The sequence below is a fragment of the Neofelis nebulosa genome, chromosome 4 (genome assembly GCF_028018385.1).
Source record: "Neofelis nebulosa isolate mNeoNeb1 chromosome 4, mNeoNeb1.pri, whole genome shotgun sequence".
Taxonomy (NCBI): Eukaryota; Metazoa; Chordata; class Mammalia; order Carnivora; family Felidae; genus Neofelis; species Neofelis nebulosa.
The window spans coordinates 84,869,772-84,896,681 of NC_080785.1; the positions used below are offsets into that span (position 1 = coordinate 84,869,772).

At 34.8% G+C, this 26,910-nt stretch overlaps 1 protein-coding gene across 3 annotated transcripts in view; it reads right to left on the reverse strand.

Moving 5' to 3' along the window:
• CD36 (CD36 molecule) overlaps positions 1-26,910 on the reverse strand; it is a 54,524-nt gene that overhangs the window by 21,895 nt on the left and 5,719 nt on the right. Inside the window, exons 1-3 of one of the 3 annotated variants that reach the window (XM_058725271.1) lie at positions 17,439-17,803; positions 9,798-9,891; positions 9,106-9,311 (exon numbers count right to left, since the gene is read on the reverse strand). In XM_058725271.1, coding sequence (XP_058581254.1) covers positions 9,106-9,225 — 120 coding nt within the window. In that variant the 5' untranslated portion in view covers positions 9,226-9,311; positions 9,798-9,891; positions 17,439-17,803. Of the gene's footprint in view, positions 1-9,105; positions 9,312-9,627; positions 9,649-9,797; positions 9,892-17,438; positions 17,804-26,910 lie in introns of those variants that run through there. The other 2 variants (XM_058725272.1, XM_058725273.1) reach the window with 2 other exon arrangements.

A 26,910-nucleotide genomic window follows, 5' to 3' on the forward strand; every position in this document is an offset into this window, starting at 1 on the left:
CCTTCCCCGGCTTTCACTCTCTTAGCCCAAAGTCTATAAGGCTATAGTAACTAGAGCAAACAAAGGTGATTTGGTAGCAGGCAGTATTCCCAATTAAGCACCTTGGGAAGAATGCCTAGAATGGAAAGCTCTACCTTTGTGCTTGAGGAAGAGGAAGAAAAGTATTTCACAGAAAATGAATCCCAACAGATCTATGAATACAGGAACAATCTGATCTATTTGTTTCCTTCACCTGGAAGCATCAATTCATAGAATGATGAGTCAGGAAAGGACATTGAACGATATCATATTTTCTAGGAGAGAACACTGAGGCTCTGAGGAACCAGGTGGCTGGCCCATGGGTAACCCAGGCAAATAATAGCAGAACTGTGATGAAAATCCTAGTCTCTGACTCTTAGACTAGTCCTCTTTCATACCATGCTATTACAGTCTTTTAGTTTTCCTGTCACCTCTGCACTTAGTTGGTAGAAGTAAGATTAAGTTTCATATCTTCAGGATATGTTACTTATTTCTTAATCCAGAGAATAAGGAAATTCCTTAGAGATGAACAGGGAACCAAGCTGAAATGCTATTACAAAATCCTGTGCTGTTGCAATGCATTTTCACTGGGTTCACTGTTGTGCTCATGTTGATGTTCGACCATTACTTTTTATGACCAACTGTCCTTGAAAAACTTTTTATTAGTTCCCCAAAAGTCTTATTTCCAATAGTAACAAGCTCCATATTAAGACAGAGTTACATGCAGATCAAGCATGTAAATATGTTTGATGAGATCGTTGAAGCTGAAAGCTATGTTAATTTACCAATTTCAAGAGATTTTATGAGGGGAAGATACAGACGAACTTACACATTACTACCTTTGCACTATACAAATCTTAAGGACAATGCAATATCAATTATTTATCATACACCTCTTAAGGCACACATTTTACGTTAGTTCTTAATGCAATAAACTCAATAAATGTTTACAGAATTGAAAAGGAACAGTGATGGAAGATACTTGGCAGGGCAGAAAACCTCCCTAACTCTAATGTGTGTGCATTTAACATCAAAAGACTAGAAGTGCATCATGCCTTTCTTCTAAAGGCCAGGAAACACTTTGCCTTATTTGTTGATCTGGAGATATTTTTTATTTTTTTTTTTAATTTTTTTTTTTAAATTTTTTTTTCAACGTTTTTTATTTATTTTTGGGACAGAGAGAGACAGAGCATGAACGGGGGAGGGGCAGAGAGAGAGGGAGACACAGAATCGGAAACAGGCTCCAGGCTCCGAGCCATCAGCCCAGAGCCTGACGCGGGGCTCGAACTCACGGACCGCGAGATCGTGACCTGGCTGAAGTCGGACGCTTAACCGACTGCGCCACCCAGGCGCCCCTGGAGATATTTTTTAAATGGCAAAGATGAAACGCAAAAAGTTGAAATGAATGCATTGAATTATTAGCTGTTAGAGTCATCTAACCCCATCTCTATTTATTCAGAGGTAGAAATGAGTCCTAAGAAAAACAGATGATTAGTCAATGTTATAGGACAACTTTGTAGCAGGTAATGGAGAAATCAGGTCTTTTTACTCCAATCTTGCATAGTTTCATAATGCCATCGTTTGTTCAGAGCCAAAGAGAAAAACATTGAAGCAGTCAAAATAGGAATGCATTTCTTCTGATCCTAAGACTACTCTATGTGTTAGAAAATTGGCTAGCCACTCCTTGAGTACCAAGACTAAATCAAGCCACAAGTTCCCTTAATTTTAAAAGGAGCAAAGGATTTTACATCATTTGTGAACTTAAAAGGCCTTAAAGTTAAGTTGGATTTGCACTATCTAGCCAATCTTGCAAACCTTTCACTAAGTTAGAAGTACAAAGCTGATACATGAGCACATGAAAAAAACAATGTAATTCAAAATCCTCTCATTTGGCTGATGTCTACATCAGTATCTGTCCCTGACTTTAAGCATGTAGACTAGTCCCAGTGCTGACTAGATTCCAAACTAATGACACTCTTATGGTATGGTCTCCAGCTGGGTTGAAAACTATTGACCTTTGAAACTTCTATTTTGTTACATTAATGTGAAAGCAGAAGTTTGGAATAGTAGTATCTTCTACTTTGTTACATACTCATTAGATTATTGCTTTTGCAGGAAAACATTGCCCATCACCACCACTGGCAACTTTAGGGTAATTATTAAAATGTCCTTGATAACTTCCCATGGGTGGAGTAGATAGAGTACCAATGTGGAAAATATGTTGTCCCATTTCTCAAGGATCTTGTAAAGTACTAATAGACAGGATCATGTGTAGCAGATTTTAACCTATGAGTTACATTTCCTTATCCTATCCCTACCCTGAACATATAGAGTGGCTTCTTCCCTCCGGGTACAGAGTAAAGTGTTTAAGAATGAAACTAGATCCTATGGGTTTAATCCCCAGTTGGGTGCCATGGTAACCATTAAACTTGGGCAGGTTATTTAATTTTTTTATACCTCAGTTTCCTCATTTGTAAAATAGGGATAATAATAATAATATTAGGTTGAACCACATGAGATTAGTATTTTGAAACTCAACATGAGTTGAATATGGTTTAATTGAATATATAGCCTCCTAGCTTCTTATAGAGATTAATAAATGTGAGCACTTAGAACAACAGTGTTAGCACAGAGCTAGCATTCAGTGAATGTTGGCTATTATACAAATCCTATCTACTCTTTGGAGGAAGAACTCTAATATTTACTCTCCAGAGTAAATGGAGATGTCTAACCCAGTCATGTGGCAATAACTCATGTAGTATATGGTGACACTTCTTTTTCTTTAATCATTTTTACATTTATTTTCACTGCAGTGACATCAAAACTTCCTTAAAATGTTCTGCACTGTGTTTCTTCATATTGAAAGGAGTCTTCAGCCTTTCCAGTTACTACCACAATTTGTTCTGGTTAGGACCAGTTACAAACCATTTCCCCACATTCAAAAAAGTGTGTATTATGTACATGGGCATATGTGTGCATGCATGCTTGCATGTGCATGCTCACGGAGACTGAATTACAATATTAGTGGCAGCTGTGCTGAGAGTCAAAAAATGACTTCAGTCTCAGATATCAAGTCATCAGTTAAAACACCAATTTGGGGAAACTGATTGGATTTAGTGTTTCTGAAACCCAGGTCATTAGCCTCCAAAATTTATGTAAGAACTTAATATGGGAGATTCTGCATTTGGCTTGAGTAGTAAATTATGTTGATATGTCAATAAAAATTGGACTGAGGGAAAAATTATATATGCTTACCTGCTATTTCTTGAAACCCTTTTTAAGTAATTTTATTATTGAAATTAAAATGCTAATGTATGTAGTGTTTAATTCATTTTTATGCCTCTATTTTAATTTAAAATTTACTTTGGACTGTTTCATGTTCATGCTTATGTTCTCATATATTATCATTAGCATAATTTATACAAATTATTTTTTCACATATGGAAATACAATAAGCACATATTACTGAAGCAATATAAATGTTAATTTATATTATTAAAATATGGACTATGGAGTCCAATATTGGATATTTTAATAAACAACTAATTATTTCAAGTTATTTTATCTGAAAGCATGTCTTACAAGTTACTAAAGGATTATTCTTTTAAGGAAGTGTGCAAAGAAATGATGTATAATTTAACATTAGTCTTTTAGGAGGAAAGAAAGAGCTTTAATTTCCTTCTTGGTGTTCTATACTTAATATTATAGGGAAATTAAAATTTATTTAAAATTACTACTGTTATACAATATTCATTAAACATTCATCAACTAATATTAACAGTGTCAAGTGATAAATTATCTTTTATAAACGGTGGCAGGACTTTGACCTTTTTCCAAAGTGCTGTGCCAGTTTCTATATTTGTGGAAGCTAATGCCACTGACTTTGCTTATCTACATAAGGTTGCATAAATCTGTTGGCTCCACTCTTATCTGTTAGGAATCATAGTCAAAAGTACTGGTAAGAAAGTTCTCAGCTGTAATCCATAAAAAGCATGAAGTCCCTAGAAAACATCCCTTAAAAATTAAGAGTAAAATGAATGCATGTGTATATGTATAGATGTGTATATACATCTGTATATTTGTACACACTATACACACATTTTATATATATATGTTTTTAATGTTTGTTTATTGTTAATAAATATTGTTATTTATTGTTAATGTTGTTTATATATATGCATATATATACACATTATATATATATATATATATATATCTATATCTATGAAAGAAATAAATTTTCTGGACTATTTTAGACCATTTTAAATGCCAGTTTCAGGGTGCTCTTTTAGAACTGAAGATATCATACAGTCCCAGCTTTGCTTTATGAATAACTATAGGATGATTTTCTGATCTTTTTTTTAAATTAAGCAACTTAATAGTTTTAAAAGGTGCTTGTATATAGGTAATAACTTTCCCAATTTGCTGTTAGTCAATTAAATGAAGAAAGTAATCTTCAGTGGGTTTCAGCGGCAAAAACTGACTGGTACTAAAATTATTCTTTATTTGTAAAATAACAGCTTTACCCCAAATTATTTGGCTCTTTGGGTTTACACATAATTCAGAGATTTGACTCCAACTGTATTTCAAACAGATATATATTCCAACCTTACTTTTAGAACAGTTTTGTAAACTAAAGAAAAAAGAAATACCCTGTATAAAGAAAGAACAAGTCCCAGCATCTTTATAGGACTAAAGTTGATAAGATCAACATGACTATATGGAAATCTGAGAGCAAAACCAGGCTTAGTTTTAAAGGGGCGCCTGGGTGGCTCAGTCGGTTGAGCGCTGACTTCAGCTCAGGTCACGATCTCACAGTCTGTGAGTTTGAGCCCCGCATTGGGCTCTGGGCTGATGGCTCAGAGCCTGGAGCCCGCTTCTGGTTTTGTGTCTCCCTCTCTCTCTGCCCCTCCCCATTCATGCTCTGTCTCTCTCTGTCTCAAAAAATAAAATAAAAACGTTAAAAAAAAATTTAAATGTATCATAGATTCTGACCATTGGAGAGGTTCTGGTGATTAGTTTTAGGCTATAGATTTGTGGCAGGCATACAATATAAACTATCATTTAATATTTTTGGATACTCATTCTTCCTTAAATCTGTTTTGTGCCTCTTCCTCCTTCTAGGGTCTAGATCCATACCATCCTCTTTTGTCTTGTACAAGATTGCACAGATAACTCTTATTTCAAAAACAAGAAGAGAAAGCACTCTATTTCTTTGTTGCATACCTCTCTTTATTACCCTACCCTACTGAATTTATATTTTCAAGAACATTAGTAACCATGTCCTAATCATTTTTTCCTGAATTTTTATCTGCCTCAGAGCATTTTCTCTTTCTTTGAGCACTAGCCTTATATTAACCTCCAAAGTAATTACATTCTTCTGTTTTTATTTCTTCATTCATAAAATCATTTTTTTGTTTTTATACCTCTGAATTATGTATAAAACCTATAGTAATCTCTCTGTTTTTTTGTCTTGACGTTCAAGCCATCTAGATAGCAAATAGATTGTTTAGTTTTATCTGTAATCTCTAGATCAATGATCAAATCAATCTGAGTACTGACCTTTGAAATACTGATGTTCACGTCAAACACTCATAAAACCTCTTTTATTCTCCTAAGATATACATCTCTCCCAATAATTCAACTGGACATCTTGAAGTGTTTTTACCCTCCCTCCTAATTTAGTTCCATATCCAAACTGCCATTACGCTCCATCACCCATTTTTTTCTATGTACTCCACCACACTAGCCCAGAGTGCCTTTGTTACATAATGTGCAGATTGTGCAAAGATCTTCCTAGAAGGGAATCTTAAATTCTCCTTGAAAATGGCCATGTCCTGCATAGTTTTTCCTTGTTTTCCTGTTTTTTGTTTAAACTTTTTTTTTTAATGTTTATTTATTTTGAGAGAGAGAGAGCAAGTGTGTGAGTGGGGAAGGTCAGAGAAAGAGTAAGAGAGAGGATCCCAAGCTGGCTTTGCACTGTTAGTGTAGAACCCAATGTGGGGCTCAAACTCATGAACCGCGAGATGATGATCAGAGCTGAAACCACAAGTTGGATGCTTAACCGACTGAGCCACCCACGTGCCCCCTGTTCTCCTGTTTTTGGTCTCTCCAACTCTTTTTATTGTAGGATCATACTGCACAAGACGGTGTATCATCTAGTCTCTGCCTTCAGATTGTCTAGGTTTGGGAACTGACTCCTTTTGGCCACATGAGTTGGCAAGTAGATTTAAGGTCTTGTGACTAAAGTGGGTACAATAAGAGGATCTCATAGATATCTGCAAAGATTAAATGAACTAGTGTGTATGAAGCTCTTCACAGCACTAAATAAATGGAAGCCATGTGATATGAATCGTTAAATGCAGGTTTTGTTATCTCTTACACCTACCAGGAAAGATCCACCAACCACTACTGCCTGTCACATGGCCAATTAAATATTCTTCCTGATGTTCAAAGCTTCATATATTTTACCCCATGTTGTTTTTCTAATCATCTCTTTTGTAGATCCCATATTTTGGGCACATTTGATATGTTCTTCCTTCCCTTTTTACAGCACTTAGTTGCATTTCATACCTTTTCCTATAATATTCTTCAGCCCTCTGATGCCTTTATTACAGCCCTCTTTTGACCTTCCAAAATCTTATCCTTTTTGAAAATCCAACAGTTTCACCTTTCGGAAGTGATCAAATGTTTTGAGACTTCTCTTTCTAAATAGCAAATTCCCATATAATACCCTAGTTTCATGGTTCTTTATGTTTTGGTATACTATGTTTTCCCCTGGTTAAATTTTATATTTGTTGAAGTAAAAAAATTATTTCACTCTCTGTCACTATATAAAAGTAAATTTTTTGACATCTCAAAACTCTTATTTCCTCATGAACAGCTATTATGAAGTTAGAGATATACATTAGACAGTTAAAATAGATGTTAGCTCTTTGCACATGATTGAACAGAAAAACTATCTGTACTAATACTGTTGAATGAAGAAGAAAAAGATAAGTGAACAATATGCAACTACTGGACACCATTTGTGTGTTGGAAAAAAACAGTCTAAAATGCTGTGTAGTGGGAGATTATTGGGAATTTCCATTCTGGAGACTTTTCCAGAAGATAAATTATAGCCTGAGTGTTAGTACAGATACTGTATCTGTTCTTTCTCCACAGAAGGCCCAGAAGGGAAGCAGAATTTATAGAATAGCAAGAGTGCTGTGCAATGGAGCTCCAACTCACATGGTTACATAAGCCCCACCCCACCAGCATCTGCCTGTCTCTTTTGAACTGTATCATGAATAATAGCAAGAAAACTGGACATTCCAAGGGAGGGGATGACATTCAATTTCTATCTATATTTATATTTATGTATATATAAATAATATATAAACATAATAAACATATATAATATATAAATCTATATTATTTATATATATAATATATATATATATTATATATATGCATATATATATATGCATATATGTAATATATATAAATATCTGTATGCATCTTCTCCCTTTATCTGGCTTCTTCTCAACCCAAGCACAGCCCCCACATCCTGCCTGGAGTTTTCCTGTAAACTGAAGGTATGTGGACCCATGTCATCTCTGTCAAATGTTAAGCAAGTAGAGCTGGGGAGAGGCAGAGGGGGGTGGGGCAGAGGATGAAAAGCAGTCTCTGTGCTGACAGCAAAGAGCCTGATGTGGGGTTCAAACTCATGAACTATGAGATCATGACCTAAGCCAAAGACAGTCACCTAACCAACTGAGCCACCCAGGTGCCCTTACAATATATTTTTAAAGTTAAATGCATGGGGTTGAAGATTTACAACCTGTTAGCAAAAGATAAAAATGCCTATGTTATTATTGAGTAAATATATATATATATATATATATATATATATATATATACACACACACACACACACACACAGGCACACATATATACACACATATATATGTGTATGTATGTGTATATATATGTATGTGTGTGTGTGTGTGTGTGTATATATATATATATATATATATATATATATATATATTAATGTCTTAGTATCAAAGATAGGACAATAGGATGTTATTGAGGTAATGGTTCCTATCTATCTGTCTGTCTGTCTGTCTATCTATCTGTCTATCTGTCTCTGCCAGGGCATTGACATCTAAGCAGGCTGAGAGCTGAGGCCAGCACTCAGATAGGTTTTACTTGGGTAGGATTATGTGTAAAAACCTGAGCATACTAGCCCTGGGGCAGGATACACACTCTCAAAGTTCACAGTTATCCCTGTTCTTATGTTATCTTGTTCTTGGAATGTTCTTAGAGGCTTCAGTTTTTTCTTTTCTTTTTTTATTTTTTTTAAACCCTGTCTTCAAACTCCTGAAGCTGATTCAATTTGCCACCCACTGATTTAGGACTTCAGCAAATCTGCTTCTTATTCTAGTCTTCCTACTCTCTCTCAGTTCAAGTCGGTGAGTGTGAAGCACAATAGAAGGAAGGAAGGTGGAAGATGAACTCTACTTTGTTGTGCAAAGTCTGGCTATTGAACCACTCTAGTTTTTGTTAAAACTACAGTCAACTCATTTCATTTATGCTGACATTTGTCCTACATAACATTTCCGGAAGTATTTTGGCAGAATCAGTATAAATGTTTATAAATAGGAATGTTTATAAAACAATATTATGTTATTACATATATTATAAAAAGCAACAGTTTACCAAATAAAAAAATTATACCAGCTTTACCAAAGATTCCTGTTTCATTATTAAACACAATTAATTTTAAATTTATATATAATACACAAAATACACATACTTATTTCTCGTTCAAAAGCTCATCAATATAGTCCTTAGGCACAATGAAAAACAATTATTTCTACTAACTTGTATACTTCTAAACACCTTTGATGAGAATTTGGATATTATACTTAAGATAGTGATGCATTCATGTTAAAAGTACATTATGCTTTTAACATTTCTCAACTGTGTGAAGTTGTAATGGCTCATAATCACCTTTGTATTAAAGATACAAAGTTGCCAGTTACCAGGAAATACAAATGACGAGAAATGAATGACAAGAAGTATCCTTTAGAATACTTGTACCTTTTTGATTGTCCTCTCAATAAGCATGTCTCCGACCGGCATCAGAATGCCTCCAAACACGGCCAGGACTGCACCAATGACAGCACCAGCGATGAGCCCACAGTTTCGGTCACAGCCCATTTTCTTAATCAGGGGAGAAATTAAGGTTCAGCACCTGCTTCTTTCAAACTCCCAGGTCTGATTAGGTGGTTTCCAGAGGTCTGGTCCTAGCATTAGAAAGAGATCATAAAACAGAAGCTTAAATATCAGTACAAGAAGATCAAAGTACAAAGAAAACACAACTGAACAAGCATTTAGCCGGTTATCAATAAATAATTTTTGTTTGATGAAACTGACTTTCTAGGTTAGGTCCTCTCCTTTCTTGCTTTTCACTATTTACCAGTAGAAGAAATAAAGAACATTGTCATATAGAGTATTTCTTTAAAATTCCCCTCTTTTAAAATTTTCTTCCTATCGATGATTAACACTGAAATCTTATCTAAGGAGAACTGGCTTACTGTACTTTCTCCCTCATCTACCTACCCTCAGCCCAGGACACTTAGATGCATCTTTGCTCTTTATCTGGCTTCTCCACTCAAGCACAGCCACCCACATCTTGCCTGGAGTTCTCCTGCAAACTGGAGGTATCCTGACCCATGTCTTCTCTGTCCAATGCTAAGCAAGTATGGTAATAGATGGTGTCTTTACTATACCTTATTCACAAGTATACAGCAAGATACAGATTTTATAGGAAATGATCTGAGGAGTCTCAGAAAGAATTAATTCTTCTAATCATTTGTAAGCTATCTGTTAAAACAAAACAAAACAAAACAAAACAAAACAAAACATGGTTACATTGGGAAAATACATTGTCAGTAAATTAATACCAGAATATTGTCTAATAACACCAAAATTATAATCACTATTAAAAAAATCTTTCATGAATACTGAGCTCATGCTTGAATTTTTTTTATAGTGTTAAAAACAAATATTTTAAAGAATGTACTTTCAATTTCATTGTTAATAATTGGCTTTTGAATACACTAAAGGTGGGAAGAATTTAAAGAAAATACATAATGAATGTAAAGGATGTTTAATGATAGGCATTTCTTTGTTACTAGTCTCACAGTGTTTTTTTGTTTTTGTTTTATTTTTACATATGAAACTGCAACATTATTTATTTTGTCATCATGAACATTTGATTCACACCAATTCGGTTAAAATCAACTAATTTGTGCCGTGTGTATTTCCACTAGTCAGTCTTATTTTTGATATCTTTCTGTACAGTATGTGGCTATTTCATAAAGATTGAAAGGAAATGATTAATGAAATGAGTGGATTCTATTTTAACAAAGTTAATAAGAATTTATTACTTCTAGGATTTTAAAACACCTTCATATTTTGGTTGTAACAGTATTTTTTTTTTAAATGGGGCTGACCTGACGTTGATAAAGAGCCAAAATGTGCTTTTTAGCTTATAAACAAAAATTCCCTACTTTATTGCCCAAGGCCATGGAAAACATAAATGCCAACAGAATGGAGACTATAGATAAAAAAAAAAAAAAAAAAAGTCACATGCCAATTATTACTGTCAGCACTGTAAATGTAATAACAAAAATTCTACTTTGTTATGGTCTCAGATTTTCCCTCCACAGCTTTGTTCCAACAGAAGTGCCACTCTTAGGATATTCTTAGTACTTATTTCCACTGGAGGAACTGTTTAGTTTTTCAGGAATATTGCTTGCATAGCTAAGAAAATAAGGAAAATTAGACTCTTCCTCAATATTGTGAAGATAAATGTTACAGAGTTTTCCCATGGCAATTTTATTTATTTCTCTTTACCCTTTCTTACCTTTGTGACCTCCCTTTACCGATGCCTTCTATCTAGGATACTTCCACTGTAAAGGAGGATAAACTGAATTCATTCACACCGAGGTTCTAGCAGCTAAGAAGTGTGAATAGTAGTAATATTACACGTTTTTTTTTTCCCAATGTAAAAGGACTATCTATAAGCTGTCTAAACAAGTAATTTGGTTTTCCTATGGACTTCCGTATCTCACTGAGCAAGTGGTGTTTGCTTTGTATTAATTGTTTGGGGATGGCATGTGAGGAACAGCTTTCCTTGCCCTCTGAAATCATGTAACATGCTACCCATCTGGGTGGTCTGTATACTATGGACAAATAGTCATATCCAAGGGAGCCAATTAAGTAATCATTGGCTGAATCATCATTTCAGACACCATCCTCTACGTCTCATTTCCAAGTTATACCTAAAGTAGCAATCAAGACAGAGATCTATTGTAGTGTAGTTAAGACCAGTAGACTAGTAGAGATTAAACCAAAAATTGATGTGCTACTACTCTCTTGCCAGATGACAATGGGCAAATCACTTCATATCTTAGGACTTGAATTTCCTCATGTGTAAAATGAGATGCTAGGATGAGATCGGCAGTTTTTAATTTAAGTAGCTGAATCAGTTCTTCAGATTCTTACATGGAAGACCAACAGGCAAAGTGACTATGGAGTACAACAGTGGTGGCAACCCTGTGACCTTGAGTCCCAGCCTGGTCTCCCTACTCCCACGTGACATACTCCTTTCTCTGAGGAAGCTCTATGAGAATCTCTGTAGAAATCTATGGCTTTGCAAAGCCAATTAAAAATTGGGAAAGGAAATCCCCAGAGTCAAATTGCAGTTTTCTTTATATGATATCATGAATCTATTTTTTTAATGTTTTTAAATGTTCATTTTTGAGACAGAGAGAGAGAAAGAGAGAGAGAGAGAGAGAGAATGAGCAGGGGGCGGGGGCAGAGAAAGAGACACAATCTGCAGCTGGCTCCAGGCTCTAAGCTGTCAGCACAGAGCCCAACGCAGGACTCGAACTCCCACAAGATCATCACCTGAACCAAAGTCAGACCTTTAACCAACTGAGCTACCCAGGAGCCCCTCATGAATCTATCTTTAAAAAGCAACTGAAGGGGCGCCTGGGTCGCTCAGTCGGTTGAGCGGCCGACTTCAGCTCAGGTCATGATCTCGCGGTCAGTGTGTTCGAGCCCCGCGTCGGGCTCTGTGCTGACGGCTCAGAGCCTGGAGCCTGTTTCAGATTCTGTGTCTCCCTCTCTCTGACCCTCCCCCGTTCATGCTCTGTCTCTCTCTGTCTCAAAAATAAATAAAAACGTTAAAAAAAATTTAAAAAGCAACTGAAGGGGCATCTATGTGGCTCAGTTGGTTATGCGTCTGGCTCTTGATTTCGGCTCAGGTCATGATCTCATGGTTTGTGAGATCAAGACCCTCGTTGGGCCCTGCACTGACAGCAAGGAGCGTGCTTAGGATGCTCACTCTCCCTCTGCCCCTTCTCCACTCATGCTTTCTCTTTTTCTCTCTCTCTAGTAAAATAAATAAAAACATAAAAGAAACAACTCAAGTATTAAATTTCCCTTTTGGAAAATTATTTTATGTTCTATATAAATATCACTAAAAAACTTCACTCCTATTAATGTCATTTGCAACTCTGACATATGGAAATAAAATGATTTAAAAATTACAATTCTATGGCTGCTAAAATATTTTGTGCATTTATCTGCCCTTTTCCAGATTAGGTGCCATAACCTAGTTGTGAATTGGACTTCTGCCAGAATTATTCTCCTTTATTCAAGTAGCCCATGTACTACAGAGGAAAGTTTCTGCAAGGGGCAAAGAGTCCCAAGAATGTCCACTGGAGGACTCAGGCAACAGCACATGTTGTCCAATACTTCCCTCTCTAAACCTGGAAACTCATGATTATGACTTCTGAGGACCCTGAGCCCCAGGCCTGTCAAGTAATGGTCATGCCTGGATCCTACATAGGCTCTGTCTGCTTTAAACTTAAAACTGAAGTGATATAGTGTATCCATCCCACTGTTGTTGAGTCAAGCTCATCAGAAAAAAGAAGTATCCAGTAACTTATTCTGTTGAATCATGCCGTTAGATAGTTATTGGAATAACACTGGTCTGGATGATATGTAAGCAAAGCTTTAAGTATTAATCTAACATCACTTCACACATGTACTAATAGTTTTGAGAGAGACTGTGTTTGTGTACTTCTTTCAAATTTTTATTTGATTGACTCACTTTTGTTACTTTGTTGTAAGTTTCCAACTTTTCCCCCTAATAATACGTAAGATACGCGACATTACTTGGGTTCATTATCCTTCAGTGCCTTGAAACCATGAGTAATGAAGTATTGTTATTAAACTCCTCCCTTAGCTTTATGCTTCATATTATTAAATTTAGTTTTATTCACCTGAGGCAAAGGAGGGCCCAACACACTATGTAAGACACACGCTGACTACATAAGAAAGTTCAGGTTACAGCACATTCACAGTTTTTCCACCCATGTTTATCTTTAGGGAAAAAAAAAAGTGTTGTTTGTCCCCAATCTCCTCTCAAATTTGGTAAGGCTTGTAAATTTGTGTCTTGTGAACTTGGTTTTCTTAATAACAAATTCCTTACATATTAAAATAGTAATTTATTTCACTTGCTAATTTTGGATTACATTTTATTATTTATTGTTATTTCTCCTTCATAGGAATAGACAAGACATCAAAATCTGCAATAATTTACTTCTTGTTTCAAGTAAATAAATTTAGAAAGCAAAGAATCATCACAGGCACAGTAAAGAAAAACCAATTGCTGAGACTTGTATAAAGCAGAGAAAAGAAAAAAAAAGGCGTATTTTAAAATATCACTTATCACATACCTTTCTGGAGTCTAGAGGGAGATCACCTGTATCCTATCAGTTTATAGATTATAGATCCTATTCCTTTTGTAGAATTTGTGGGTGTATTTTATTCCCTTGGGTTATCTTTGAAAGAAGGAAAAAAGGGTACTTTTTTTCTTTACTTTTTTGTTGTCAAATCAGTGGAGTGTTTCCAGAATGAATTTATGAGCATTATGTCTTTCCATTATGTTGGAAACCTGGTGGTAGAAACTGAGAGACTGAGCTATAATAAACCTTTCCAGTAAATAGGTCAGAAAATCAGATAAAATTCTTAGAGAATCTGTAATTCTTCCCATGTGTGATTAAAGCTGTATGCCTTGGGAAACTCCACCCAGAAAAGGCATGACCCAGAGGTAAATTTTCTGGGATGTAAACTGCAAAACTTGAAAAAGCTTCAGATTACAAGAGTATTTGTACCATAAATGAATGCCAGGGCTGGGATGACATTTTCTTACTGATGAGTGAGTACCTCAGATTTCTTATTCTATCCATGAACTTTCCCTCCACATTTTCTTAGAATTGAAAACCAGACCACACACTTCTGTTTTCAAGCACACACACACATTTACACTGTTCTTCTGATACACAGCCTCCTTTACCTAATAAATACAGTATCTGCCCACAGACCCCATTTTTGGAGTTTTGAGGGGTGATTAATTTAACAAGTTGTGTATAAATGATGGAAGTTAGCTTTCAAAATTAAATTCCTTTTCACTTTCTGGCCCTATACTGTAACTAGGTGTGTTTACAAAGCCATGGTTTCCTAGACATGAGTAAGATGCAGATTCAAATCCCAGCTATTTGTAATGGGTGTAAATCAATAATTTAAATCTGGTTGCATTTCATCATGTGGAAACAGAAGGCCATTAGATCAGTACTTTATAAACTTCTGTTTAGAGACAGAATTCTTTACATGAAATTCCAATATATAAGCAGAAAACCTCTTCTGATAAAAGGGAGGAGGAACTCTGTGGCCCTTTCCCCTTCATGTCACACTTCACTTGGGTTCTGAGTCATCCTCACAGAACTCAAGGGCTCTGCAGAAGACTCTTAAATACCTAGATGATACGTTCTCTCATATCTTTTCTTATTGAAGTTACCACAGTCCTTTTTTATCATATTAGAATAGGTGTAGCTAAAAATACACAATAGAAAAAAATTATAAACATCTATAATATAAAACAATAAGACACATCACTAAATTATACTTTTAAAACATTACAATTTAAAACTTGGTGGTAGTCTTAAAAAAATTAAAGCAGTAAGTATATTGTTCTTCATGTATCATACTAAGGATCCTTCTAGAAACAAGCCTGTCTTTTGGAGTACTTGATTACAGGGATTACTATAGGTTTGAAATGATTCTCTTTGATTCATGTTGGTTTAAATAAGATTGTCTAGAGCTCCTCTTGATCCTTGAAGCTCAGACAGGAATGCTTTTTTTTTCCCACCCCAAATTATAGTATAAACAGTAAGATAGCATGTGATCTACAATAGTTCAGATTTTGGAATTTGAAGTCAAGTGATTTAGGTTCAATTTTGGGTCTTAATAGCATAGTTTCTCTGTGGCTTAATTTTCTTTAAAATGCTGTATCACTCAACAGATACGGTTGTAAGGGGCGCCTGGGTGGCTCAGTTGGTTAAGCATCTGACTTCGGCTCAGGTCATGATCTCACAGTTCGTGGGTTCGAGCCCCAAGTCAGGCTCTGTGCTGACAGCTCAGAGCCTGGAGCCTGTTTCAGATTCCGTGTCTCCCTGTCTCTCTGCCCCTCCCCTGTTCATGCTCTGCCTCTGACTCAAAAATAAATAAACATTAAAAAAAATTTTTTTAAACAGATAAGGTTGTGAATGCCAAATAAAAGTAAATGATATTAGTATAAAATTCTTATCATAGGAAATGTTATTTTGATATGTTATCATGAAATATTATTTTGAACAACCTTACTATTAAACAGTGTAGTGTTATTTCATATTGGTCAAATTTTTTTTAGAAATCTAATAAATACATATAGTTTACACAAATAGGAATGATTATTTGCAAAACACATAGATTACAATAAAATCTGATGAAATTATTTATTATTTATGTATATAGGAACTTAGAGTATCACCCAAATGGAGAGGCATCTGCTAGCTTAGAAGATGCTATTTGAAACTTTTAGCCATAACTTGGGCCAGTGAACTAAAACAGCTTACAATTAAATCAAAATATAGTTACAGAATTCCTTCAGAAACAAAAAATCCACAAGATTCAAATGTGTTGGAGTAAACATGCCCAAACGTTTTCATAAAAAATAAGGGAGGCAATTAGAAATTCTAAAATTTCCAGTACATTCTGCCCACATATTTTCCAGTTGTAATTATGATATTCTTCCTGGGCTAACCTGTTAGCTGATGGTTGTGTATTTGATTCATCATTGTTTTGGTTTAATCGTGTTTCTAGTAAATAAAAATTTTCCACATATTTTTTCTCATAAAACCCAATGGACCACTGGACGCTGAATAACAAAACTTTTCAAAAATTTCATTTTGGTTGTTTTGTGAGCCAGTATTGAAAGCAATGTTTATTTTAGACCCAAAAGACGTTACTAACTTAAGACCACATAGAAGAGGACTGAAAAGTACATGCAAACATTTTTAAAACATCTTTCACTATGTTTCTTGGTGATTCTAGAAACTGTATAAGATTTACTCCAGAGAATTTATGCCATTTACAGTTATATATGAATTAACTTACTGTAATTAATTTGAAACTTGTAATTTTTCTAGAGTGATTTATCCTTTATTTAAACTTGGTATCAACATTCAAGGAAATAATTTGCTGATATTTATAAGCTTCCTAAATAGTCAAAAGTAGTAGTTTTGGTTTTTATTTTCTCACCAAATTTTATATAATTTATACTAATTAAATCTAGAATCATTACTTGCAATATAACTTACCATTCCCAGTAGCAATTACAGTATCTTTTTCATTAGAAAAAAATACCTAACAAGAACATATCCAAAATACATATTGTGTTTAACCATGTTACAAAGTCAGGTTCATGAAAACTTAATGCAATTGAGATAAAAATTTAAACACACTAATGATTCTGAAAAGTAATTAGTTACTTTTCAGTAGTTAATTGCATAATGGAAAGCATATTGACATGAGTGGCAAGTCATTTATAACTAATGTATTATATTTATTTTATGATAATTTTTTATTAATTTAAAAATCAGGTATAAATAGCCTATATGTACAATGAAAGTTTTACAATTTCAATTGGATTAAAACTCATTTTTAAATATTAAAAAGTAAAGGTTTATAGCAGGCATAAGATTTTAAACATCAAAAATAAAATGTCATTGACCATTAGACAAGGTTTTAATATTTTTTTAACATAAAATGTAAAAATATTAGCAACTTGGAAAACAACACAAACCCAATTTTTAAATAAAGCCTAATGACTTGGAAAAAAAAAAACCAAAACAGTTAGAAGCTTTTTGTTGTTATTCTTATACAACTTCTTAAGAGGGTTTATGTAGTAGAGTCATCTATCATTTGGGCCATAGAAATCTTTTCTGTTGAAAAAAAAAAAAAAGCATATGACTTACCTTTAAAAAGGCTAAGAAGGATTTTTCAATCAAATGCTCAAACATTTGAACAGACGGTTCTTAGTAGGACCAATGGTATTCTGCAGAAAAACCCTACACTGAAATCCTCATTACATAAAGTGTGTGAGTTTAAATATGCTTAAAAAAAAAAAAAAAATCCCATCCCAGTATGTGGTTTGTTGCCAGAGGAATTAGGAAAGAAAAAAAAAAAAAAAAAAAAAAAAAAAAAAACCACACATATCACACTACTGTTATGGCTTTTACTGGTCTATTTTTATGGTCTGGTGAGGACCCATTCCCTATATCTGAGATACCCAGCAGACTTTTTTTTTTGGCCATTCTCCCAAGTAAGTCAGAGGCCAGAGAAACAAAAGGAACTGACTTGCTGCGCTGCCTCTATTTATTCTGTTTTACTGCACAATCATTATTCCAGATGACGAATAGGGTTCCGGGGGTTGAAACTATAAACTGGGAAGGATTAGCAGTATCACTTCTTTGTCATGACTTAGCTTACAAAACTTCATAATGTTGAATTAAAATGTACCTTGCTCTACAGCATTAATTTGACGTGCATAAAGACTAAGAATTTTGAAAACAATTGGAGATACTATCAACAAAGATGACAAACCGACTTTAAAAAAGGAAATAGCATATTGTTTTAACTGGAAATTCTTAACTGTTCATCATTTTCTGTTAGTTTTACAGAAGTTTCATGAGCAGAGCAAAATATCCCTATAAAAACAAAAAATTAAATTTCCCTTAAATTTCTTCAGCCAAAATACAACTATTAAACAGCATTTAAACAGATTATATCTAAGATGACCTTTTAATGTAAAAAACAGCATAAACATAAGTTACTTTAAAAGAAAGGTATTATTTTAAAACCTAATAAAAATAAAAAGCCTTGTGGGGGGAGACCCTCAATACTAAGAACCCATTCTTGCAGAGAAATTCTCAAAATCGTGTAAGAGAGATCAAAATCTTTAGACAGTTAAACTGTCATCTATCAGACAAGCCAGCTGAATAAATGTCTCAAAGTCAGCCTTGAAATAAAGTAAGCTAACAATAACAGGCAGAAATATATTTAGTCCATTAGATCATATTGAAACCAGTTCTTATCATTGGATTGGTCATGTTGGCCCCTTCTGAGTATGTAGTGAATCTTTTCGTTTGTTAGCAGTGCAATACAACTGGAAAAGGATTCAAAGTTCTCTTTTTCCCTCAGGCATTACTTTCTTTTTCCCAGGTATTTTTACTGACACATTTATTTAAAAATTAATACTTAGATATTAATACTTTAGATATATTGGGATTTTTTTTTCAAATTTTACACCGCTTAATCAGGATCAAGTAGAAATGGCCTTGGACAATTTCCATGTGATTTATGCTACTCATTTTAAAAGAATAACTTACACAGATTTCAGGTAGCTTGAAAAGAGGATTTCTCTAACTGTGATCTCTGGTATTTGCTGTATTAGCAAAAAAGGTAGAAAAAGGCTATTTTAATGAATATCTTGATTAAAAACATCTATTTTATTGTATTGAAGCTGCTTTGATATATTTTCTTCTCAACTTTAATTCAAACACACTTACTCCCACCCCCTGTATGAAAATTGAGAAATAGCTCACCAACACAGGAGTTCAGATAGTACCTATTTTAAAGAGCATATTTTAAACATATTGAAAGGATCATTAAATTATGATGAAATTATGAACACTATTAGAGAAAGATATTTCGGAAAAAATACAAGCACAATACATGCTTTAAGTTGACACTGAACTTACTTGGATCACTCATCAGTAGCCTAATGCCATCCAAACCCTCTGACTGTCGCTGGAGAGGAAAATGTCACACACTCCCAAGAGCAGTCCAAAGAATCAAATCTACATTCCCAGAGGCAGCTGTGTTCAATCCCATAGACAGCAGTTCCTGAGGAGCTTTCTGAGTCTCGTGTGGTAATACCCCGAGAGGGCACAGCTAAGTAAAATCTGCGATCATTTCTCTAGATTTGAGCAAAACATATACCTTAAACAACAAGGCAGAAAAATGCTGTACCCATTTCCGAGTAAAGAATGTTGAGGTTTTCATTTTATAAAGCTTACATACCCACAGTATTTTGAAGAGATATATTTTATATGAGTGTACCCCTTGCCTTATGTAAATCCACTGCAGCACTACATACATCTAGTATAATGAAGGATAAAACTTTCAACATAATGAAGTCAGCTTAGACACAGTTTTTTGGGAACCTTTCTTTTGCAAGAGACCACATAGGGTTTGGACCCAGACAGACAAGTGAATCCTGATGTTACTGGGCAATGGTTGTATTGAGTGGGGGTTGGGAGTTCAATGACTACTCTTATTTTTCTTTTTTTAGTAAAAAGTGGGCAAAACTAAGAAGGTCATAATATGAACTAAGTGAGGGCAGTTGACAGGAGCCTGATTACTAGACACTCAAAGTCAAGCCCCTTCCATTCTTTTCTCCCTTCTGGTTTATTTTCTTCAGATTACATAGCACCATCAGCCATCTACTGGGCTATCTGTTTGGTCCTGTTTTTGCATCTGCTAGAATGTTGTCTCCATGAGGAGGGGGACATTTGGTTGGCTCACTGCTGAATCCCCAGAGTGCAGGCCAGGCTCATAGCTGGTAACCGGTTAAGTAAATGGACACACGCAACAACTGTCATAACCATAATAATACCTAAAACGGAGCGAGAATGGCCAGAAGTCAGATGTTACTATGTTGGCTGTCCGTACCACAAATATTCAATGGTTTGATTGGGATGAAGAGCATCTGCTTGGAAAGTCAATGGAGCAGAGTGTGGCTTTGGAATTCGTCACTTCCTAAAGTGTGTTAAGGTTGCTAACTACTTCCCCTCTCTTAGTTACCATGGATCTAATCTGTTGTAAAGACTGACAGTGAGAATATAAAGGATTCATATGTATAGTTAGTAAATACTTGCTATGGTGATGATTAGCCATTAAGCAAATGTTTATTTTAGGGACTTTATTAAACTAATATGGACAAATAAAAAAGTATTGAAAATTATAAAATTCTCCCCTACCCCTCTTATGTATATGGGATCATTCATACGCCAAATCATACTTTCTGAAACTTGACTCTTCTCCTATTATGTGCGTTGGAGATATTCTTATGTTTTGGATAGAGTTAATGTGCTTTTTCCATCATTGAAAAATATTCCATACTAACAGGTGTATTGTCTTTTAAATAACCAATCTCCTATTTAATGGACATAGTTTTATTTCCGGTTCTTTGATCTTGCCAAAAAATGCTAAAACTTCCTATGTAGTTTTTAAAATTTTTGAGTATAGCTGACACACGAAGTTAGTTTCAGGTGTATGACATGGTGATTCAACATCTATGTTATGCCGTGCTCACCACAAGTGTAGTTCTCAGCTGTCACTGTATGACACTATTACAATATCATTGCATGCATACATAGTTTTGTTTACCTGTTCTAGGACACCAATAAACAGCAGTAAGTGAAATTGTTAGTGTGTACTAACAATGTGTGAGAATGCCTGTCTACACTGTTTTATACTGAACTTTAAGTTTCTAACAAGTACTTTTTTATTGGTAAATATTCAATTGAATGAAGTTGTACCTATTTTCCCAAGTATATTAGCCATTTATATTTTAAAATACTCGTGATAATATCCTTGTTCATCTTTTTTTTCTTTAAATTTGTTTGTCCTTTCTTTGTTAATTGGTAAGGAACCGACCAGCCTTCTGCATTTGACAAAAAAAAATTTTTTTTACTATTTTCATTGTATTATTATATTACTACAATTTAAAACTTGTATGCCATTAACTTTCACAGTAATTTCGTTTTAAATATAGTGTCATGCTTTCAAAGGCTCTCTTTACTTCAGAAGTATTAAATATAATAAAACTTCTCTTAGCATTTGTATGGTTTACAAAATCCTTTGTAACAGTATTTTTTAGAGAAGCTGATTCATGGAATTTAACACTTACGAAGTAAAAGAGGAAGAGTAAAGTAAATTGAATGACAAATATTGCAACATATTTGAGAAGCAGATGACAGATGAATTGTAAGAGTTCTAGAAGAAGGGTCACATGGCCTGAGTTCTGATCACATTATTAGTAACAGCAGGATTTGTGAACTCAGTAAGTAACACACAGTCATTGTATTTCTGATTTTCTTTCTTGCCAAAGAGGATCATCATACAGAGTCCATCCACACCCTCAAGCTGCAGATCAAATCACATGTTAGGTTTACCTAATTTAAATCTGTATGCATTTCTGTTAGGAGATGGAACTTTTTAAGTGATTTTTTTTTTTTTTTTTTTACAGTTCAGGAAATGAAAAAAAGAATCTTGATATATACATTGCATTTGTGGACTGTATGGATAAGCAATGACTTACAAATTATGATGATGATATAATAAGGGGGTTGACACATACTGGAGGCTTACTATCTGTCAGTTGTTGAACTAAGTATTTCACCTGTGTTACCTGCTGACCTATCATACCACCCGTTGGGCTCCTTAGACAACTAGAGTAGGTCACAAAGCTAGTATGTGCCAAATCAAGGATTAAAACCCAGAGAGACTAAGTGAAGAGCCTATACTCTTTTCTGAAAGAAAAAAAGCAGATAAAAAGTTCTTGAACAATACCTAATTTTATATACTTTTCTCAACACCTTTGTACAAATTGAGTAACAATTTTAAATAAATTGATGTTACACTGAGAGGAAAATGATATCTAATCATAACAAAGAATCAACAGTGAACATATTCTGTAAGTAGTAACAGAATTATTTTGAAATTAAATCCTTCTAAAGATGTGTAAACTATCTCAAGACATTAGTTACCAGTGTCAAACTGTAAGTAAAATTTGTTTTCTCACTTTAATCCTTGGGGATAACTAACCATAGAGATTGATGTGCACATACATATGCACATATTTATGCACATGTATACACACGTGTGTGTGTGTATAAACATCTATCATTTTCAATTGCTACCTTGTTTATTTGTGAAAGTATGAAATCAATGGCATGCTTTACCTCTTTTCTATGGTGAGGAAGGACTTAACATGCAGGAACAAAAATAAATAAATATATATGTACATAACTAAGATATAACAGTATAATGTAATGCCAGTAAAACTTGAGAGACTAAAATACAGGCTTCTAAGATGGCCTTTAAAAGAGAATTTCAAGGACATTAATAAAGGTAAAACATAGGATATCAGGGTAACTAAAGTTTAGACTTAAACCATGTGATCTAATAAATTGAAACACAGGACACAAGCAAACATACTGAATTAAAATTATAAAATAAACTTACCCATATGTTTAATAAAAGCCATAGTAGGAGCTGTGTGTGAAAGAGATTTAACAGAGAGCACCTCTGTATATGTGGACAGTGCTCACGTGGGCAGGGCCAAATCAATATGTAAATTTCACAGGCCATCTAAAAATGTTGACAGACCTAATCTTTACTTGAACACTGCAAAGCTGACTCAACTCTCTAAGGGGAAGTAGAGTAAGTCAACATTTAAATTATACTACGAAACATAAGGACATGGTATGATCAGCATAGTTGTCAGGGTAATTTGTATTCATACAGTTGATGGGATATTATTTGGGGGAAAACCAGAAATATTCAGGTAAAGTGATAACAAGGCCTGAAAACATGGCATGGTGAAATAGTAGGAAAAAAAGCACAATAATCAATAAAGAAAACAAGCAGTTAGTTAACAAATGCCAAATTTAAAAAGGTTAAGGAAAAATATAATCAATGAATTTGAAATTTCACAGGACAGGAAAAATGTAAAAAAAAAAAAAAACTATTCAATTGAAATACAAAAAAAAAAAAATCAAAACAAATTTTATCATTAGGAAAAGTAACCTAAGATACTCCCTGAAGTGGGGTCTTAAAAATTAAATAAATAAAATAATTTTAAGAGGGGTCAGGGACATCAGTTTACATTTGCTTTAGCTCATGGCTTGATCAAAAGGATGTACTTTAAAATCCTAAAATATCAGGTTTTTTAACTCTGTTTAAAAAACAGTAAAAAGCTGAATGTATAAAAACAAAATACATTTAATCAAAGAAAAAAGATGGATAATGAGACTCAAAGTGATTTTATTCCATTTAATGGAGACATGCTAATCACACTAGAGACAATGAAAAACCTAATTATATGGACATCCGTGTCATCTGACAACCTGTGACCTTAAGTTTAAAGATACACACTTGGACATCAGATTCCTACAAGGCTTAGGTATACATACTGTATGCACGTGTGTGTGCACTCACGCGTGCATGCACCCACACACACTCTTCTTCAGGGACATAGAAGGAGACCGACCTAATTAGGTTTCTTTTTAAAGATAGAAAAAAAAAAAGGTTTCTAAGAAACATGTTATACAATAATAATTTATTTAAAAAATCACTACACAGGAAAAACTATATTCCCGATACCTTTCTTTTTCTGTTTGTTTGAAGTGGGATAAACCCTGCATCTGAGTGACCCGGCATTTTAAAGAAACATAAAACAGTTTGTGGACCATCATTGCCCAGGTTGGTTCTTAGTGGGCTTAAGGGAAGGGTTTGCCCTTCAATGAGCCTGAGTTTTCTGTCTTCAAAGAGACCAGCAAGTTTGGTTTAGAGTGTTACTTATCAAATGAACTCCTTGGAAGAACTTGAAATAAATTCTTAACGTTTCAAAGAACCCATAGGATTCCAAGAGGGAACATTTTACTTTAAATGTATTTTTCTGTTTGAATAAAGCCTCACGTTGTTTGTAAGAAAAACAAACAAAAACATTGAAAATATATACATGTAAAATTTTCAGAAGCAAATGTTTACCCGGAAATGTTATGGATCATTTCAATCACTTTCTTTACATATTTCAATGGGCATATTCCAGATGCCATAAACATTAGAATCCAGACAGAATAAAAAGTGGTACACCAGCACTCTATGTTGCATGAGACAGATAAATTCAGAATAATTCTAAAATGTCAGAATCCTGAAACTGTCCTCTATGTGTCTCTGTGATTGCTGGGTACCTGCTTACATGAAAGAAATTGCAACATATCAGAGGTAGAGTGAAACCTTCCCTTTGTGATCTCCATACTTCAGTTCTGAATCATAAAGAAGTTTGACTTGCCTATTAAACTTCATTACTTTAGCAGCAACTTTCGCAGCAGCATTAAACCTTGCTTTGCAATATAGGGCACTGACAAGGGAACTGATAAAGGAATTGACCTTGTGGTAACTATACTAGGGTAGGTTTAGGTGGGTTCAGGCAGCATCAGCACCGTCTCTGCAATTATCGGTCATCCTTGAGCTCGCCAGCAAGCAATCAAGGACTCAAAACCTGTTTATCATGACCATCCCTTTCAGATTCCTGAATGTCACTCTTGTCTTTTGTTCTGAGGTTGTGATTCAAGGAACCAATAGTAGGTTATGGAGTCTGAATTGCTACAGAATGTCCCTCATACATGACTGAACTAGTCCTGCTAGTTCTGCTCTGCTTGATTAGCTCACTTGTCCTCAGGACAACTGGGACACAACTGTTTTCTTGGCTATTAGGGCCCAAGGTCTCTCGGTTGTGTTATTTAGGTAAGCAAAGTATCCTCCTCCACGGTGCCTCCAGTTCATGGGTAAAGGTACGTATGTGAATTGGAGTGCTTATATTATCTGAGTGGGTTTCAGTGGACTCTGTGATGCTCCTTTTGTTAAGAGCACAGTGCTTTCCTGTTCAGGGTGAATGCTGAGAATATTCTTGTTTTCCCAAACTGCATGTACAAGGCTTGAAGCAGCATCCTCCATGTGTTCCAAGGACTAAAGAACATTTTCTGGATATGATCCAGGAATGTTGCTAGGCCTGTTTTTCCTCTCATTTTCTACAACTCCACAGGGAAAACTGGGTCATCACAGTAGGCTGGAGAAAAGAAGGCTACTGTGAGTAAAATTGGGAGGTGAAGTAAGTCCATAAAAGCATGTAAAACCATACCATTTCATGAATTAACTCAAAATTAAAAACAATTACAGTGTTTCCTATGTTATAAAGAGGCATGTCACAAAATACTGTTTTTATAGTAAGGCTCCGTATAGACTCCTCTCTTTCACATGCTTCTTTTCTTCCTTGGTTACCTCATGTGTATCTGTCCTGATTGATTTCTATTTGACTATTTGACATTTCATTTTTATCTTTCTAGTATGCTCTCAAAAGGGTACATGATTTGGGATATGTAAATTTGGAGTTGCATTCACATGACTTATTGCAATTGCATTTACAAAAGCACATCTATCCCTAAATCAGCAGAAACCATGAATTCATTTGGTCCTTCACTCCTTTTACAAACATGCTTACATCATCCACTTAACAGATATTTCTGTTTTGAAAGGCGTCCAGCCTCCAGTGGCAGTTCAATGTACAATTACAGGTATCAAAATATTACCAAAAAGTATTCTAGTCAAAACTTCATCATATTTTGCAACTGATTCTATTAGCCTTGCATTTACTATTCTGTATAGTAGGAAATATTTAAATTCTTCAAGAAGCTCAAAAAATGAATATTACAGGGGCGCCTGGGTGGCGCAGTCGGTTAAGCGTCCGACTTCAGCCAGGTCACGATCTCGCGGTCCGTGAGTTCGAGCCCCGCGTCAGGCTCTGGGCTGATGGCTCGGAGCCTGGAGCCTGTTTCTGATTCTGTGTCTCCCTCTCTCTCTGCCCCTCCCCCGTTCATGCTCTGTCTCTCTCTGTCCCAAAAATAAATAAAAAAAAATGTTGAAAAAAAAAAGAAAAAAAAAAAAGAAAAAAAAATGAATATTACATTTATGCTATTTACTAAACTTTCTCTGGCTTGTCTGTTATGTCAGCCAGGTTATGGGGAAAAAATACAGTGTGATCTTCTTTTTAAGTCTTTTGGTGCAAATCCATTACTTGGGAAGCTTTTTATCTCTAGGATATAATATTCTACCATCATATGTATCACTCTTTCAATATTCATCCGATCCTATGCAAATACAATTAAAAATGAGAACAATGTTTTTTGGTTTTAAGTCCATTAAATAAGTACTAAGATGTGTTTGAGGGAATTGGCTTCAATCTTTAAAGATGGAACAAAATGAATTTAGTTGATTATTTAAGGGATTTTTCACTATGCCTGAGAATTTCCCAGAGGAAAGAAAGAGAGTAATGTTTCTTTTTTTTTAATTAAAAAATTTTTTTTTTACTTATTTATTTTTTGAGAGACATAGAGCACAAGTTGGGGAGGGGCAGAGAGAGAAGGAGACACAGAATCCAAAGCAGGGTCCAGGCTCCAAGCTGTCTGCACAGAGCCTGACGTGGGGCTCATACTCACAAACCGTGAGATCATGACCTGAGCCAAAGTCAGACGCTTAATGACTGAGCCACCCAGGCACCCCAAGATAGTGACGTTTCTTCAGGGACTTCACACCCTAGAA